Source organism: Dama dama, chromosome 18 (genome assembly GCF_033118175.1).
Source record: "Dama dama isolate Ldn47 chromosome 18, ASM3311817v1, whole genome shotgun sequence".
In the NCBI taxonomy this organism is placed as follows: domain Eukaryota; kingdom Metazoa; phylum Chordata; class Mammalia; order Artiodactyla; family Cervidae; genus Dama; species Dama dama.
In genome coordinates this window covers 78,344,261-78,362,105 of record NC_083698.1, presented here as the reverse complement: position 1 = coordinate 78,362,105, position 17,845 = coordinate 78,344,261, and the positions used below count along the sequence as shown (strand labels likewise).

Below are 17,845 nucleotides of genomic sequence, written 5' to 3'. Positions count from 1 at the left end.
TAAATAAAATATGATATACCCATACGATGAAAGGTAATTTGGCCATAAAAAGGAATGAAATACTGATACATGGCTACAACATGGATGTACCTAGAAAATTAATTAAAGAAATCAGACACAAGGGCATGTACTCATGATTCCATTTTCATGAAATATTCAGAATTTACATGAAATATCCAGAATTTGTGACCCCATGCACTATAGCCTGCCAGGCTCTTCTGTCCATGGAATTCTCCAGGCAAGAATACTGGAGTGGGTTACCATTTCCTTCTCCAGAGGATCTTCCCAATCCAGGGTTCAAACCCAGGTCTCTTGCATTGCAGGAAAACTCTTTACCACATGAGCCTCCAGGGAAGCCATCCAGAATTTACATGAAATATCCAGAACAGGCAAATTTATAAAGAATTTAAATAGACTAGCAGTTCCTTGGGGCTAGGAAGCAGGGAAAAGGGGTTAGGGAGCGACTGTTAATGGGGACAAGGTTTCATTACTGGGATGATAAAATGCTCTAAAATTGGATTATGGTGATGGTTGCACAATTCTGTATACATATTAAAACCAGTGAGTTGTACATTTTTTATTTTTTGGCTGTGCCACACAGCATATAGGATCTTAGTTTCCCAACCGGGGATGGAACCTGTAGCCCCTGTAGTGGAAGCGCAGAGTCTTATCCACTGGACTGCCAGGAAAGTTCTTGAATTGTACTCTTTAAACTGGTGAACTTTATGACATGCAAATTATATATCAATAAAGCTATTAAAATAAAAAGACATGACAATATCACTTACATTGACATGTGAAATCCTATGATTCCTCACTTCAGAATATCACATATATACTTTCATCAAGCTCAATAACCTAAGTCCTTTATACAACATACTAACCCTTTGGTGTGTGTTTCTTTTAAACTATTTTAAACCAGAAATTCTAACTCAACAATATCAAGTTTTTCACCAGATAGCTTGAACTGTTTTTATTTTATATGTACATGATTAAGCATCTTTTGTGCTTGGGAAGAAATGTCTACACATGCATTTTTGGAGACGTGAATAAGAAAACAGGAGAAAAGAGAATGCTCCCTCTTAGAACACTGAACACAGAAAAATCTGTCAAGCAGAGAGTGATAACCAAAGAGATGAGCCAAATCTTTGATGTTCTTGCCTGTTGAGCATTCAGTGAATTCTACTTACTTTAGTACTTATCACAATGTAATCTTGGTATCAATCCCAAGTTTTTCCCATGTGACCTTGCCTGCACTTGGATTTTGGACTACTTCGTTGTCCATACATTTGCTCAACAAGTTTTGGCCCAAAGAGTTACAACTACTCTAGAAGTTTCGGCCCAAAGAGTTACATTCACTTGGTCCTTTCTACAGATGTCAAATGCTATGTAGAAGGATGAACACGTTATTGACATAGTTAACTTAGGCATCTTGCAAGTTGACAAGACATTCATGTAGCAAAAACTACTCTGGCAAATTAGATCAGATGATAGGTATCCTTCACAGTATAAAAGCAATTTTTAAACCATACCAACAAGGTGATTATTAAGAACACAAATCTATACAGAAACTCCCACCATAAAAGTTTGAGTCCATGTGGACATTATTCATATTATCTCTAATATGTTCTTTCATACCAATACCTTGAAAAAATATGGGACAACTCTAAAGTCTCTAACTTCTGGAATTGGAAAGCTAGAACTCAAAACTGCATCCTCACTTGGAAAATACTTAAACCAAAATGATTTATCAATATTTTAAGTTATCAACATTTTATGAGGGATTGCTATTAAGAAGGCAGCAGACAGTTTAGAAGCAGAATCTCCAACCCCAGTCAAGCCTTCAGATGAGTGCAATCCTGGCCAAAATCTGGACTGAAATCTCATGACAGGCCCTAAAACAGACCATACAGGAAAGCCACTCTTAAATTTCTGACTGTGAGATAATGAAAGTGTGTTGGTTTAGGCCACTTAAAAAACAAACAAAAAACCTAGTGACTTGGCATTTTTCATCTCTAATGAGTTTTAAATAAAAACGCATGGGTTTAAATTATAGCTATGTGAATTTATGCTCTGTCTCACTTAAATTTTTTAACTAGAAAAGTGTTTACTGAAGAAATATCAACACTTTATCGAGAAGAATTTTGAAGCTACTCTTTCCTGCAATCAACAAAGACAAGTATGGTAGCTATTTTTTCCTAGCAGTAAGTCAGCTGCAGATCTAAAATAGAAAATGTTAGCTTCAATCTATAATTCCTACTGATTAATTCCATACATGCTTCCCACAGTAGCTACCCTTTACCCAAAGGTAAAGAATCCACTTGCCAATTCAGGAGACACAAGAGACATGGATTGGATCCCTGGGTTGAGAAGATTCCCCAGAATTGGAAATCCCAAACTATTCCAGTTTTCTTGCCTGGAAAATTCCACGGACAGAGGAGCCTGGTGGACTACAGTGAATGGGTTCACAAAGTGTCAGACATGACTGAGCAACTGAGCACAATCCCATAGACATTTCTGTGTGAGGTTAGTGCTGCTAGAGCCTAAGGATAACAATAAGTCCTGGGGAGGGCACGAAAGGAGCTGGTTCTCAAACAGAAATCAGAGCTGGTGCAATCTTGGCTTTGTGCCTTGAGATGCAGTTGGAATCTAAAGGATCTGCCACTTAACCATTACATGGAGCTAAAATCCGTGCTTGAAAAATGCCAACAACTAGTATGCAGTCCTTTCATTCTGTGAAGCAACAGTCCAAGTGAAAAGGACAGATAACTACCACAAAACATTCAAAACCATTTGGTAGCTAAGCCTCGAAGTATCTATTCCGTAGCTATACCTTGCTATAGAAATAAACACATACAGCCTGCTCTCCACTGAGCCCTGAACTGGATAGAAAACAACGTTCAGAGTTCTAGGACCGGGGGAACATTTTATTATAAAAAATCACTGGTGAATAAAAATAGAAAAAACAATTTAACTTCTTCTATAAGCAGAAAGAGTCTTTTATTTTAGAATCTGCTATATCTACAAACATGTCAATGTATAAAGTGATTCTTTTACTTTCTCATGTTTTAAATAGCACTAAGATAATGAAATATGCCAGGAACATGTCACTCAAAAAGAGCCATGGCAAGCTCAGCTCAGTGCTCGGTGTTGACTTAGAGGGGTGGGGTGAGGGTGGGGGAGGGGGAGGCTTGAGAGGGAGGGGATATAAGTAAACGCAAAGTCCAAGCAGTTGCAAAAGAGCTGGACACGGCTTAGCGACTAAACAACAACAAAACAGCTGATTTGCTTCGTTGTACAGCAGAAACTAACACGACGTTATAAAGCAACTATATTCCGATAAAAATAAAACATAAAATTAAAAAAAGAGCCATGATTGTTCTAAAACTTTCTCAAGACTTGCAAGAGATTACTGACAAATGGGAAAAAAAACACTAGTTTACTTGCTCTTACTTTTTAATGCTACCTCTTTTTGTGTGTGTGGAAGGGCTATATTTTAACAGGCTAGCAAACAGTTTGAGTAACATCTGTTTTTGCCCGCACCTATTCCAAAGGGATGTCACTGACAAGCGCTGAGGCCACACCTCCCCCAAGAGGTAATGGTCTTGCTATTTCACTACACTGTGCTTTCTCAAATTTTCTCTGCATGAAGAGTCAGACATTGAAAATATTAAAGATACACTAAAGAGCAAACAGAACCCCTCCAAGACTGCCTGTGACACCAACACGCAGCATTTACCTTCTTCCCTCCTGTCACAAACTGCTTGCAGCTGGATCTCACGAAATGCGGGTGCACAGCAACGATCTGCAAGGAAGAGGGAGCCAACACGTCACTGGTTAGGAGTCACGGCTGCAGAGCAGAATGAAAGCCCCTTATATATGACAGGCAACATGATCGAAAAATCAACCTGGTATCTAGGTAGGCAGTAATCTATTCAAGGAATATTTTGCACCAAGTGAGAGCGAGTTTTGCTCTGGTGTGAGAGGGTCTCTTCTACGAAGTCAGGTCAAAGCTAAAAGATGAGAGTGAACAGCTGTAGTTTCTGGTTGAGTGGGACCCTCTGAGTGGGCGCACCTCTTTAGACGCAGCCAAAGAAGGTAATCAAGGTAGCGAGATGTCACAAACGTTTGTAACTGAAGACATTTCATAGAAGAAATCTAGATTATTTCCTTGTCAGGATGCCTCCCAAGTGGAACGAGGGCTGCAGTGCAGCCTCACAGCCTGGCGTGGGCCTCCATCAGTGGGAAAGACAACGGCGCTGCAGACCCAAGCAGAGTTCCGGAGCTCAGAGTCCCGGTCCTTCCCTTTTACCTCCACCGTCAGTCAGTTCCTGGGCCCCTGCTTATCACCTGCTCTCCACCATCTCCTACAACCCCTCACAAAGGTTTCTCCCAAGGCTGCCCCATCCCTTGTCATCATTTATTTCATTTGTCAATGGCTTTCTGAGAGGCTGATAGCTGCGTTCAGCATAAGCTCATCTTCGGGGCTCCCTTACATGGCTGCCAGCCTGCAAAGACCCTGCCTCCTCATTTTCTTATCCCCAAACCCACGTAATCACCAACTAACACACTGTGTTGTTTTTCCAGCCCAACGTACAGAATTATTTCTACACATTAAAAAAACTGATACAACTATACTTTCACAAACCTTCAACTAAAGACATTTTATATTCTTATTAATTAATGAATACATCTCCATCTGCCAACGGGATAGATTCCATTTCCTACCCTGTCATTTTGAGGGCATTTATTAGTATGTGACTCCTCATTTCTCTAACCATTCCTCACTTCCAGGTTAGCCCTTCTTTCCTTCCACACTTGTCTAATCCATCCTGGATACCAACGGAATCATTTATACATTCTGTTGTTACACGTTCTTAAAATCTTTCTTGAGGGTCCTCTTAGCTTTCTTATGATGCACAGTCCTAGATCACAACTGTAAGTGCAGTCATGTCTGTGCCCCCAACCACATAACCTTATCCCTCATTCTTCCTCACCAAGAAGAAACCAAGGCCATCACGTCACTGCCCCTGACTGCAGAGCTTTCACTGCCCAACTAAGTGACACTTGGCTTGGTCTCACCAGCAGAGGCTATAGGACTCACATCCAAGGTTTCCCTCCCTCATCCCTACATGGTGGATCCCATCCCTTAGAGCCACCCCACTAAGTATTCCCTTTTGCTTATTTTGGATCTTTCCCCCTACGATTTTTTTTTTTTTTTAGTACCAACAACCAAAACATGACCGGCAGAAATCTCCTGGACTTTGGTTCTTTCTCCATCTACCAAATGAACTCCCTTCTACATCACAAAGTTTCTTGAAAGAAGAGTCTACCTTGCTTATTTCTACTTCTTTATCTCCAATTTACTCCTTCATACATAGTGAGCCTCCCCCTCCTAGACCCTCCACATTAAGGTTGCCGGGAGCTCATAATTACCAAATAAAGTGCCCTGCTTCTGTTCCTACATCGTGGTAGCTCCACACTGCCTTTTCTGTGCTGCTCGCTCCTTCCTTCTGGAAACCCTCTCTCCTTTGGCTTCTCCTCCAATCATCCTAATTCTTCTAAGATCCCTCTGGTTTTTTCTTCCCACTGCCTGAATCTTTAAATTAGCGCTATAGGGGACTTCCCTGGAGGTCCAGTGGTTAAGTCTCCATGCTTCCAATGCAGGAGGCGTAGGTTTGACCCCTGATTGAGGAACTAAGATCCCCCATGCTGTGGGGCTAAAGAAATAAATAAATATGATAAACCACCACAGTGATACTAAAAGAAATAATTTTAAAAACTTTAAAAACAAAATAAGTTAGTGCTCCAGAATTTGACCCTCAGTCTTTTTCTTCTTACTCTTTAACTGGATGATAACTTTCAGAATGGTTTCATCTTACTCAGCTGGAAGTACAGCTGGCTACCTACCCAGTTTGCGATTTTTAGGGCCAATCTCCATTCTGAGCTCTACATTCATATTTCCAAAATCTCCATAACATTTCCACTGGATGGTATGTCTCTATAGTTATCTAGACCCCAGACCACACTAGCAACATCCTGCCTCAAACCATCTCTTATTGCAACTGACAGCGTTCCCACACACCATTACCAAAGCAAGAACCTGGATTTACCCTCAGCTCTTCCATTTATTATTATTATTCCATTATTTATTATTATTATTTCATCACCAAAGCTTATTAAATCTATCTCCGCCAGGCTTTTCCAATTCATTACTGCTACTCCATCCTGAATACTCACTATCTTTCTTTTCATTGAGCTCCTGTTACACCGTGTCTAGGGTATGGCTTAGCCTTCTGAATTGTCTCCTGCCCCCAATCGATCTCTTGCTTGCATTCTCCTGCATTCTGGTAGGGCTGGCTTTCTAAAACCTATATCAGATCCCACCTCTCTTTTACCTGTTGATCAATAAATGTTTGAATAAACACATGAGAAAACCAAACAACCTCTTCCTTTACAACTGTAATAGCCAGTGTAACTACAGTAACTGTTACCTAAAACTGATCTTCTGCCTCAAGTCTGCCAGCCTTCTCATCTACACTGGATATAGTTGCCGTATTACTTTGCTTTCGGCTTAGCTCAGTTTTATGCCACTTCTTTGCTCTTCGGCATTCCATAATTTCTCCTTATCTACCAGACAAATTCCTTAGCCTAAATATAAAGCCACCTCAATCTGCCCATGCAGTTCTCCTGCCAAGTCAGTATTTTATGCACCATCTATACTCAACTATTTGCCACTTCCTAAACACAATTTGAACTTTCTAACCTCTTCATTTATATTATACTGTTCTTCTGCATGGGAAGTCAGCTTTCTCCCTCTGTCCTGTCCATTTATTAAAGCCCAGTCAAACATCAATCCATCTATGGAAGCCATCACTAACAAGAACAGCGAGAAGTAACTCCTCTCAGTTTTAGACTCAACACTGTTTTTACCTCTTTCTGAGTCTTTAATCACAGATTGTGTGATTTGAGTCTTTAATCACACACTGTGTGTTTATCATCTCACCCACTACACCAAAAGTTGGAGGATACACTGAGGTCACAGCCACATAATATACATTCTGTGCACCTCCAAGGCATCAAATAGTATCCGGTACATTGACTGATGGATGCTTACTGACAAAATTAATGCAAGATTGGTAGTGTTCAAAGTATGAGTTTTCTTACTGCCATTGTTGAGAAAAACCCTCTGAAAAATTAAAAACTTACTGAATACTTACTTTAATGGGACAGTCAAAAGTCTCGTGAAATTCTTCTCCAGAATACAGTCCAAATACCTGCACCTAAAAAGTAAGTGGATCCTGTCAGTTCACCATGACAGTATCAAAGAAAGCTGCTGAGTCAGTGACAACACATACTATCAGTGAAAAAGTCAAGTACTGAGTAATTTAAGGTCTTTGTAATCTCTATGAAATATCCAATGAAAACAATTCCAGCAGGGTGAAAATATACCACTGCAATTAAGTTTTTTTTACCAGCATCTCATGGACAGACTTCCCTTTGCCCATCACAAATTTATTTTATTAAATAGATGTCAACTTTAAAAAATGAAATAGAGATGAATAGGTTATTAATACTTTTTTATGAATTTTCCATAGGCCACTACTACTAAATGAATTATTTGTTCCTTTCCTTGAAGGAAAAAGAAGCTTCTTCTTTCAGTCACGGATATATAAATCAACCAAGCAGATCAAAGTTGCAAGAGATTAGATCTGTACTTCATTTACCATCTTATCTTAAATCTATTGAGAGCATATACATGTAAGATTTAATTTTCTACTTATCAGTGTCTCCCTTAAAGTGGTTTAATCTTAATATCTTTCCTCTAAGTGGTTGATTTTAATATGCAATTGTATAATGTACATAAAAAGGCCTTCCCTGGTGGCTCAGGTGGTAAAGAACCTGTCTGTGATCCAGGAGACCCAGGTTCTATCCCTTGGACATGAACATCCCCTAGAGAAGGAAATGGCAACCCACTCCAGAATCCTTGCCTGGGAAAACCCATGGATAGAGGAGTCTGGCAGGCTATAGTCCATGGGGTCACAAACAGTCGGACACAACTGAGCAACTAACACGTTAACATAAAGGGTACAGATCATAGATTCAGAGCTTGACAAATGTTTATGATATGAACATACCCCTGCAGCCACCACCCATGTCAAGAAGCAGAACCCAAGAAGCTCCCCTGTGTTCCTTCCCATTCATTTACACCCTCACAAACTAACTGCTCCTCCAAAATCTATCACCTTTAGTAAGCTGTGCTGATGTTTGAATTTTATATAAATAGAATCATAAACTATTTCACTGGCTTCTTTCGCTGGATATTTTCCTTCTGATATGTATCCACACTGCTATGTACATATGGCAGGAGTTGGTTCTTTGTTACTGCTGTATAGTATTTCAGTGTATGAGTACATCACCATTTGGGTATCCATCTTCCATTGATTACTTCGGTTATTTCCAAATAGAGGCTATTATGAATAACACTAAAGAAAGGCAATGCCAAAGAATGCTCAAACTACCACACAATTGCACTCATCTCACACGCTAGTAAAATAATGGTCAAAATTCTCCAAGCCAGGCTTAAACAATATGTGAACGATGAACTTCCAGATGTTCAAGCTGGATTTAGAAAAGGCAGAGGAACCAGAGATCAAATTGCCATCGAAAAAGCAAGAGAGTTCCAGAAAAACACCTATTTCTGCTTTATTGATTATGCCAGAGCCTTTGACTGTGTGGATCACAATAAACTATGGAAAATTCTGAAAGAGATGGGAATACCACACCACCTGACCTGCCTCTTGAGAAATCTGTATGCAAGCCAAGAAGCAACAGTTAGAACTGGACATGGAACAACAGACTGGTTCCAAGTAGGAAAAGGAGTATGTCAAGGCTGTATACTGTCATCTTGCTTATTTAACTTACATGCAGAGTACATCATGAGAAATGCTGGGCTGGAGGAAGCACAAGTTGGAATCAAGACTGCCAGGAGAAATATCAATAACCTCAGATATAAAGATGACACCACCCTTGTGGCGGAAAGTGAAGAAGAACTAAAGAGCCTCTTGATGAAAGTGAAAGAGGAGAGTGAAAAAGTCTGCTTAAAGCTCAACATTCACAAAACTAAGATCATGGCATCTGGACCCATCACTTCATCGCAAATAGATGGGGAAACAGTGGCAGACTTTATTTTTGGGGGCTCCAAAATCACTGCAGATGGTGACTGCAGCCTTGAAATTAAAAGATGCTCACTCCTTGGAAGAAAAGTCATGACCAACCTAGACAGCATATTAAAAAGCAGAGACATTACTTTGCCAACAAAAGTCCATCTAGTCAAGGCTATGGTTTTTCCAGTAGTCATGTATGGATGTGAGAGTTGGACTGCGAAGAAAGCTGAGTGCCAAAGAACTGATGCTTTTGAACTGTGGTGTTGGAGAAGACTCTTGAGAGTCCCTTGGACTGCAAGGAGATCCAATCAGTCCATCCTAAGGGAGATCAGTACTGGGTGTTCATTGGAAGGACTGATGTTGAAGCTGAAACTCCAATACTTTGGCCACCTGATGCGAAGAACTGACTCATTTGAAAAGACCCTGATGCTGGGAAAGACTGAAGGTGGGAGGAGAAGGGGAGGACAGAGGATGAGATGGTTGGATGGCATCACCGACTCAATGGATATGAGTGTGAGTAAACTCCGGGAGTTGGTGATGGACAGGGAGGCCTGGCGTGCTGCAGTCCATGGGTCACAAAGAGTCGGACACAACTGAGTGACTGAACTGAACTGAATGAATAATGCTATAATGAACACTCTTTCTCCAAATCTTTTGGTTCACTTACAAATCCATTTATGAAGAATGGGATTGTTGAGTTGCATGCTATATCTCTGTTGACATCTAATAGACAGCTGAACAATTTCACAAAATTGTTCTGGTCAATTTATACTCTCACCAGCAAAGCATAAGAATTCCAGGAGCTCTCAAACACTTGGAACCAGCTATAACGGGCACTCAGAACTGTTTCCCAACACTTGGGATGTGTTCACTCTTTTTCTAGCCTCTAGAAGAAAGTGGTGTTATTTTTTCTTTTAAATTTTGTAAGAATTCACCAGCGAAGCTACCTGGGTCCAATGGCTCTATATGAGAAAGTATTTCATTACAAATTCATTTTTTAAACAGACATAAAACCTTTCAGACTTTCAATATCTCGTTTTTATCTTAGTAAGCTGTGAGTGGTTCATCTGTGAAAGTTCCAAGAGGAAAATGTACTCATAGTATCATCCTGGGGAGATACATTCTTCCACTAAAATATAAAATCTTTAGAATATCCCACTCATTTTGTGACTCCTGTGTTTATACTCTTAGGCCAAGAATGCTGCTTGGGTTCCAAGAATAGCACATCGTAGGATGTAATGTCAAGGGGCGATGATCTACTCTGCGGTAGTCTGATAAAACGTATTCTTGACATAGCAAATACATGTAGGCCCCACTACCACCGTGCTGCTCATCGTTCAGAGTGCACTGGCTCATGCTTTTACATAAACCTATAAGCACCGGGTGGTTTCCCAGGTGGTTCACTGCTAAAGAATCCACCTAAAAACTCAGGAGATGCAAGAGACATGGGTTCTATTCCTGGGTCGGGAAGATCCCCTGGAGGAGGGCATGGCAACCACTCCAGTATTCTTGCCTGGGAAACCCTATGGCAGAGCACCCTGGCGGGCTACAGCCCATGAAGTTGTGAAGAGTCACATGTGACTCAGCAGTTAAACCAGGGTACACACTGAACTTCTTATAAAATGGTAGTTGAGAAGCTCAGAAGAATAGCATTATATGCAAAGTTTTACTCTGCCCAAGGAAGCTGAATGTGAATGAGCCCAAAGAATCCAAGAAAACAGGCTCAAAGTAAGACAGGAACTATATCACCTGAATCTTACTAGACTAAATGAACACGGGGTCAACTTACTAAAATTACATCAGCAGAAATGCATGGTACTCCAGGAAGTTTATATTCTTCTAACATAAAGCTACTTCTATTCACTCCAACTATATCACAACAACACGGTCCTGTGTCACATCTTACACTCCTGCTAATAACTTGGACCTCAAAATGCTGCCACACACCTTACCTCAGTGGTTCTGATTGAACTACAAGGTTAAGATCCCTGGATAATAATAGCCAGACCCTATCCTCGACAAATTAAACTTTTTGGTGGGATAAAATATATATTTTTTTCAGGTGAACATATTTATTTCACTCATAGTGGTCAGTTTCTATCTAGAAATGTCTAAATGTTCCCCTGAGCTCTAAATTTATTTATTTATTTTAGCTGTAATTTGATTCAATTTTAACCTATGGGGAAGTCTTGGCTACAACTGTGTGAGACTAAGATTCCAGTGGGAAAGTGTATTTTGATAACATCTCCTCAAAGAAGTCAGGCCATTTCTCAGTTTTCTCAAACTATACAGGGAAACAATCTTCTGGAAAAGATCTCTAGTGAAATGGTCAGTATCATTCTGGTTCTTTAAGAAATTTTATTCTGAATTAAACTATCCTTATGGACTTCAAAATGAGAAGAAATACCTTTAAAACTGTATTTTTAAAGGTTCATAATTCATGGTATGTAACTAGGACTGAAAATCTTGCTCTCCCTCATCTGACCCTTATAGCAAGACTGCTGGGGATGAAAGCAAATACCTTTGTTGATGTTCAGTCACTGAGTCAAGTCCGACTCTTTTGTGACCTCATGGACAATAGATTGCCAGGCTCCTCTCTCTGTTCATGGGATTTTCCAAGCAAGAATACTGGAGTGGGTTCCCGCTTCCTCCTCCAGGGAATGAAGCCATGTCTCCTGCATTAGCACGCGGATTGTTTACCACTGAGCAACCAAAATAAACAACTCGTCTAAAGTCGTAAAAATCAGGAAGACTATTCCAAGCTCTTTTCTTCTATATACAGTCATTATAGGAGCTAGTCCAAAATTTGTAAATAAAGAAGATACATTTCCATATGAAGTGCAAAAAAAGGAAGACTAGAAAAAAATTCAAATGCCTCAAATATTTGCCAAAATAGTGAAAGGGAATATCAGGCTATGAATTAGACAACTCTACCACAGAAGTTGAAATTAAATGCAGCAGACTATTCAGTTCACATGGACAAACTTCATTCCACCTATAACAGGATAGATTTTAAGAACAAAAGTTAAGTGATTTTTATTGTGGGGAAAAGTACACAAGCTGTAAACAAACAAATATGGGACTGCTGAAAAAAGACTGAGGTATCAGTAAGTGAGAAAATATTAGAAATATTATGAATCTTATGGGGAAAACTAAAATACAAATTTCCAGGGGTAAAAATTGTGAATCCAACAACAAAACAATGATGAATTCGTATGAAGATATAATAGTCGAGTAAGAAGACAGGAGGAGAAGGGGATGACAGAGGATGACATGGTTGGACGGCATCACCAACTCAATGAACATGAGTTTGAGTAAACTCCGGGAGCTGGTGATGAACCTGGCATGCTGCAGTCCATGGGGTCGCAAAGAGTTGGACACGACTGAGCAACTGAACTGACTCACTGACTGAAGAAGGAATAAGCAGAATAAGAGAACAAGTCATGGAAGTTCTTAGCAAACAAGCTGACACTCAGAACTGTCCTTGAGAACTAGTCAAAAGCAAAATATCACTATTGTACCCACTACAGAGACTGGAGGGGTGTTTGCTGAAGGCGGTGAGCAAGACTACAGCTCTTAGGTTAGTCTCTCTCACTGTCTTTCTTTTTTTTTTTGAGATTTTTTTATGTGGATCATTTTTAAGTCTTTATTGAATCTGCTACAATCCTGCTTTACTTCCATGTTTTGTATTTTTGACCATGAGGCATATGGGATCCTAGCTGCCTGACCAAGGATCAAACCCACACCCCCTGCAGTGGGAGGCAAAGTCTTAACCACTGGACCACAAAGGAAATCCCTCTTAAGTTAGTCTCTATTTCTACGTTTAACTGAGTAACATTTTCCTCAACTGTCCTTATTTTCTCTTTCAGGATGGAAAACACTGAAATGTCTCAAAACAAATCTCATAGACTTGATATCAGTATAAGCAAGGTGAACTGTAAAACCTTTGCTATTTTGGTTAATTTCAGTAACGTGACACCCAAAGTAGTAGGTCCCAACTTATACTACTAAAGCTAACAAAATCCAAAACGATTCTCATTCATTTCCTCTTTTTTAAAAATTTCCTCAGTGAATATCACACTGTGAAAAGAAATCCACTGAATGACTGCCTGGAGAGATCTGGCTTTTAGGAAGATCTTGCCTGAGAAAAGAATCATATTTAAATGCTAAAATGGAAAGGATCCTTTTGATAAGGATATTTCCTATAGCAGCCCTGACAACTTCTCCCAACTTGTCACAAAAATACCTAATGAGAAAAACAAAATTCAGAACAATCTGTCTTATAGTCAATCTACTGCAAAGTTCTAGAGTATTTCTTATTAACTACAAACCCACAGAGCAACATGAGGACCACAAAAGGTATGTGCTATGTATTTACCACCAGAAAAACAGAAACCCTACCCTCATGAAACAATCAGGAAGGTGTCTGGTCTCCACTTTAGCACAGGATTCTTTGTATTTGCCAACCAGAAAGCTGAGTGACAGGCCACCTGACATAGAAACTGTGAGTAGGGTGGCCGGAGTGTCAGAAAACTCAGCTGGTATTTCATTATAACAGCCCCTCAAACCCAAGCTTCCCAATAACAACTGGTCAAGCATTAAAACAAGAGTGAACATATAAGCTGTAATTCCGTCCAGGGCAGTGGCTGGAGGGACCCTCACAGGGGAGATTGTCAGGTTTTCATATTCTCCACCCATGGAGGGTGTTAGAGACCCAGGAGAGAAGACAGGCGACGCTCCCAGTTCACTGGGGGAGCTGCCTTAACTGGATACTTCCAGGCAGAGGAAACGGAGCTCCTTAACTGGACCCTGTGTGGAACTGAAGTGTGATTCTACAACACCCAGCAGGATAACACCAAGAAGGATAACAAGGAGGGCCCAGAGCAAGCAGACACTGAATCTGTTTGCTAACTGAGGTTCAGAAAGAGCTTGTCTCCTTGTTTTGGAAGGGATACAAGAGTAACAAAAACATACACAAGATCTATAAAAAGAATGAGGCAGAACACAATTTCAAGGACTCCAAGGGAGAAAAACCATGCTTTAAAAAAAATGTTTTAATAGAGACTTTCCTGGTGGTCCAGTGGTTAAGATGCTGTGCTTCCACTCAGGGGGTGTGGGTTCGATCCTTGGTCAGGGAACTAAGATCCCATATGCCAAGTGGTATGTGGTGAGGAGGGGGCTAGTGTTAACAGTAACAACAACAAAAACTACAAGACTGTTGACTTCAGAAAGAAGAGACCTCTATGAATCTGGAGCAGAAGAAAAGGATGGTGATGATGATAACTGCTGACAATTACTACCTCTGCCTTCTATTTCAAATACTATTCCAAACTACTGACACATATTAACTAATTTCCCCTAATGATTAACACAGCAATAATCATTACTACTCCCTTTTACAGAGGAGGAAAACAGGCTGAAGCCCAGAGAGGGCTGAATCACTTAGCTGACAACACACAGCTCAAGTGTAGCAGGATAATTCCACTCCCAGCCATTTGATCTCTAATGCTCTTAAGACCTCTAATACGCTAAGAGCTAAGACTTCTCATGACACAAGAAGTCATCATTTTGGTTTTGAAAAGTAAACATAGATCAGGCTGACATGAGAAGAACTGGGAGAGACTGAAAAGGTTCAGGAAAATTAAAAAGGCCCAACAGAATAAAACTCTACTCCAGAAAGCAACATGGACATTAGAAGCAAAGCACATCAGCCAAGGGACCAAACAAGAAGAGAAACTCTCCTGGACTTCAGAGAAATGAGACGATAAAAACCATGAGAAAGCAAAGCATATATGTGTGTCTGCGTGTCTGTGTGTGTGTGACAAAACATGGCCAAGGTTTCTTACAATATATTTTCGAAAGAGAAGGGTGGATAGGACTTATCCATTCACTCTCGTACCTTGAAAAGGTGACACAGAACAATGAAGGAGGGGAAGAGGCCAGACTACAATGTTTAAGAAAAGGGTCATGAAAATAAAGCAGGAAGATCTGAGAACTTCCCACACACCCAAAATCGGCTCTGCCACATCCCCATCCAGGCCTCGCACTGTGCCCACTGCCCAGCTGAGTCAGTGAAGGGGGCTGGGGGTCAGGCAACATCCCTGACCTAACAGAGCAGGGTGGGAATGAATGGAGCCTGGGCAGGTGTGGTGCAAAGTGAAGCTCTTTGCCTCTGTGCGATACCGCCTCCAGCCTCAGTATTATTGAGTTTCTTTGAAGAAATGAAAACACGTGGAACTGCAGCAATAATCAAAATCAGGACTGAAGTCAACTTTGCTGAAATGAAAACAATACTTCAGTATATAGATCAAAAGGACTAACTCTCTTTCAGACAAAATGAATGAAAATAGACCTGAACAAGACATTAACTTAGCAAACTGAATTACAAGGGCTGTTCGGTGTTGTTGTTGGTATTGTTGTTATTATGATGAATCTGAGCTCCAAGGCAGGACAAAAAAAATTTAAAAAGGTTTTGTGAAAGAACAAAGTAGGCTGGCCTCTGACATGTCTATGAAAATAAAGGTTAGACAAAAGAGAGCAGGGTCTCCAAAGCTTTAAGAGAAAATAGTTCAACTCAGAATTCTATATTAAATTAATTCTAGTTTATATATGAAGTCAACACAGGCAAAAGACCAGAAAATAAACCTTGTACGTATTTATCCTGAAAGTTACCTAAAAATGTATGCCGGTAACACACATATTCTATGTGTGACTGTATTTCAAAATTTGGAACTCAAAGGTAAAAAAGTCCTGGAGTAAAAGATTAGAAATGAGCACCAGCTGAATAAACAGAGTAAATTTTAAAGAACTGTTAGAATTAGGACTTTAAAACTGAATACAAATATGAAAGGTTATCTCTGAAATAGAAGGTAGTGATTTTTCTAGAAATCCTAACACACTAAAGAAAGAAAAACCACAACAGCCATTTAAAGATGCATGAGATCTAGATATCTGGAGTTGATCCTTTTAACAATCTTTACATTGCTATCATCACTAACCACTTTACCACATCATGCTATATTATTAGCTCCTCAGTTTTCACAATACAGACTAACCCATGGAGAGGGCTAGGTTTCATAACTATGTGCACTGAAATATTTCTTTTCAAGTTTATCAATGCTGGTAAAATATATGAGAAAACTATTTTTTAAAATGTATCGTGGGGGCTTCCCCGATGGCTCAATGGTAAAGAATTCGCCTGCCAATGCAGGAGACAGAGGTTCAATCCCTGGTCTGGGAAGATCCCACATGCCACGGAGCAACTAAGCCTGTGTACCACAGCTATTGAGTCTGTGCTCCAGAGCCTGGGAACCGCAACTATTGAGCCCTGACACCACAATAAGAGATGCCACCACATGGCTGCTTCATGCAACTAGAGAGTAGCCCCTGCTGGCCACAACTAGAGAAAAGCCCATGCAGCAATGAAGACCCAGCACAGCCAGGAAATAAAGTTATCAAAAAAAAAAAAAAAAATGCATCATGGGTCTATAGCAAAATATGGCAGTTACAATCTGATTAAAACAGGAAAACAGAGGTGAGTGCCAAGAAGTGCACCAGGAGATATCTGAGGGCCATCTCATTATCCACCAGACACAGTAGATAAAATTTCCCACTTCACCATATCAAATAATAATTCTTCAAAATTTAGAACTTTAAAAATTCTTAGATGAAGTATCTTCCTAAAAGTTCTCTTTCAATTCAAAAACAATATTCTCCTTCAACAATTAAATTGGTATTCACCCAGAAGGAATTCCCCCTTACCTTTCAGAAAATAAAAATGGAGATAATCTTTCATTTTCGATACAAAATGTTTCAACAGTTTGGATGATTCTCAATTTCTGCACATACCAACTGTTCCCTTATCACTCTTTTGACAGTCTGGTTCATTTCAGAATTTCAGCAAGTACTGTAAAATTTGATAGTGCTTTTTGAACAGCACAAGTGTTCCAATGACTTTCAAAAGACTCTTCGGGCAACATTAGGCTTAGATACATCAAAATGCACCCGTGTATGTCAAGAAGACTTCATTTTTCTTCTGTTAACAGATTAAATGGGTATAAATCTTTTACACTGAGTACATTGTTTTTAATTTACTCATCCTAATGGACCGTTGAATTTAGATCACATAAAGAAACATAAAATTAGATTAGGAAATCTTTTGTATGCAGGCAAGAATATGTGAGGGTCTGTAATGATTCTTAATGCATTCTCTTCTTAAACTGTTATTTTAGAAGAGTAGCTTAAATACACTGTGCATGAGAATTTTATCATTGCAAACCAACACTAGAAAAGCCTTCCATTGACTGAAAAACAAAAAAGACATTCTTGTAAGTGGAAAATCAATCACCACAACCACTAAATGTCACAGCTCAACATCAGCAAGAAGCACTGATAATTGTTAGTTATACACTGCACAAATGATGTATGTCCTTGGTTGAGGAAGTGGGGGCCAGGTTTTTAGAAAACTGTACATATATTGATTTTACATTTATTTAATGTGGCCATTGCAAGACACTTTATTCTTCTGATAAACTATGACTGCTTATCAAAAGATTCTATAATTCAAGAGAAACATTCACAACTGGTGTGTGAAAATGAAAACCACGGGCCCACAGAAATCATGCCCACAAAATCCAATTTTGTGGATTTATGGCAGAGAGGCATTAAACCACTGTCTT

The 17,845-nt window shown here is 39.7% G+C and overlaps 1 protein-coding gene across 3 annotated transcripts in view; it reads right to left on the bottom strand.

Moving 5' to 3' along the window:
• Positions 1 to 17,845, bottom strand: part of VPS41 (VPS41 subunit of HOPS complex) — a 197,594-nt gene that overhangs the window by 89,668 nt on the left and 90,081 nt on the right. For all 3 annotated transcript variants that reach the window (XM_061165672.1, XM_061165673.1, XM_061165674.1), the window contains 2 exons: positions 7,221 to 7,283; positions 3,740 to 3,805 (listed from right to left, as the gene is read on the bottom strand). In XM_061165672.1, the coding sequence (XP_061021655.1) occupies positions 3,740 to 3,805; positions 7,221 to 7,283 (129 nt within the window). The remainder of the gene's footprint in view (positions 1 to 3,739; positions 3,806 to 7,220; positions 7,284 to 17,845) is intronic.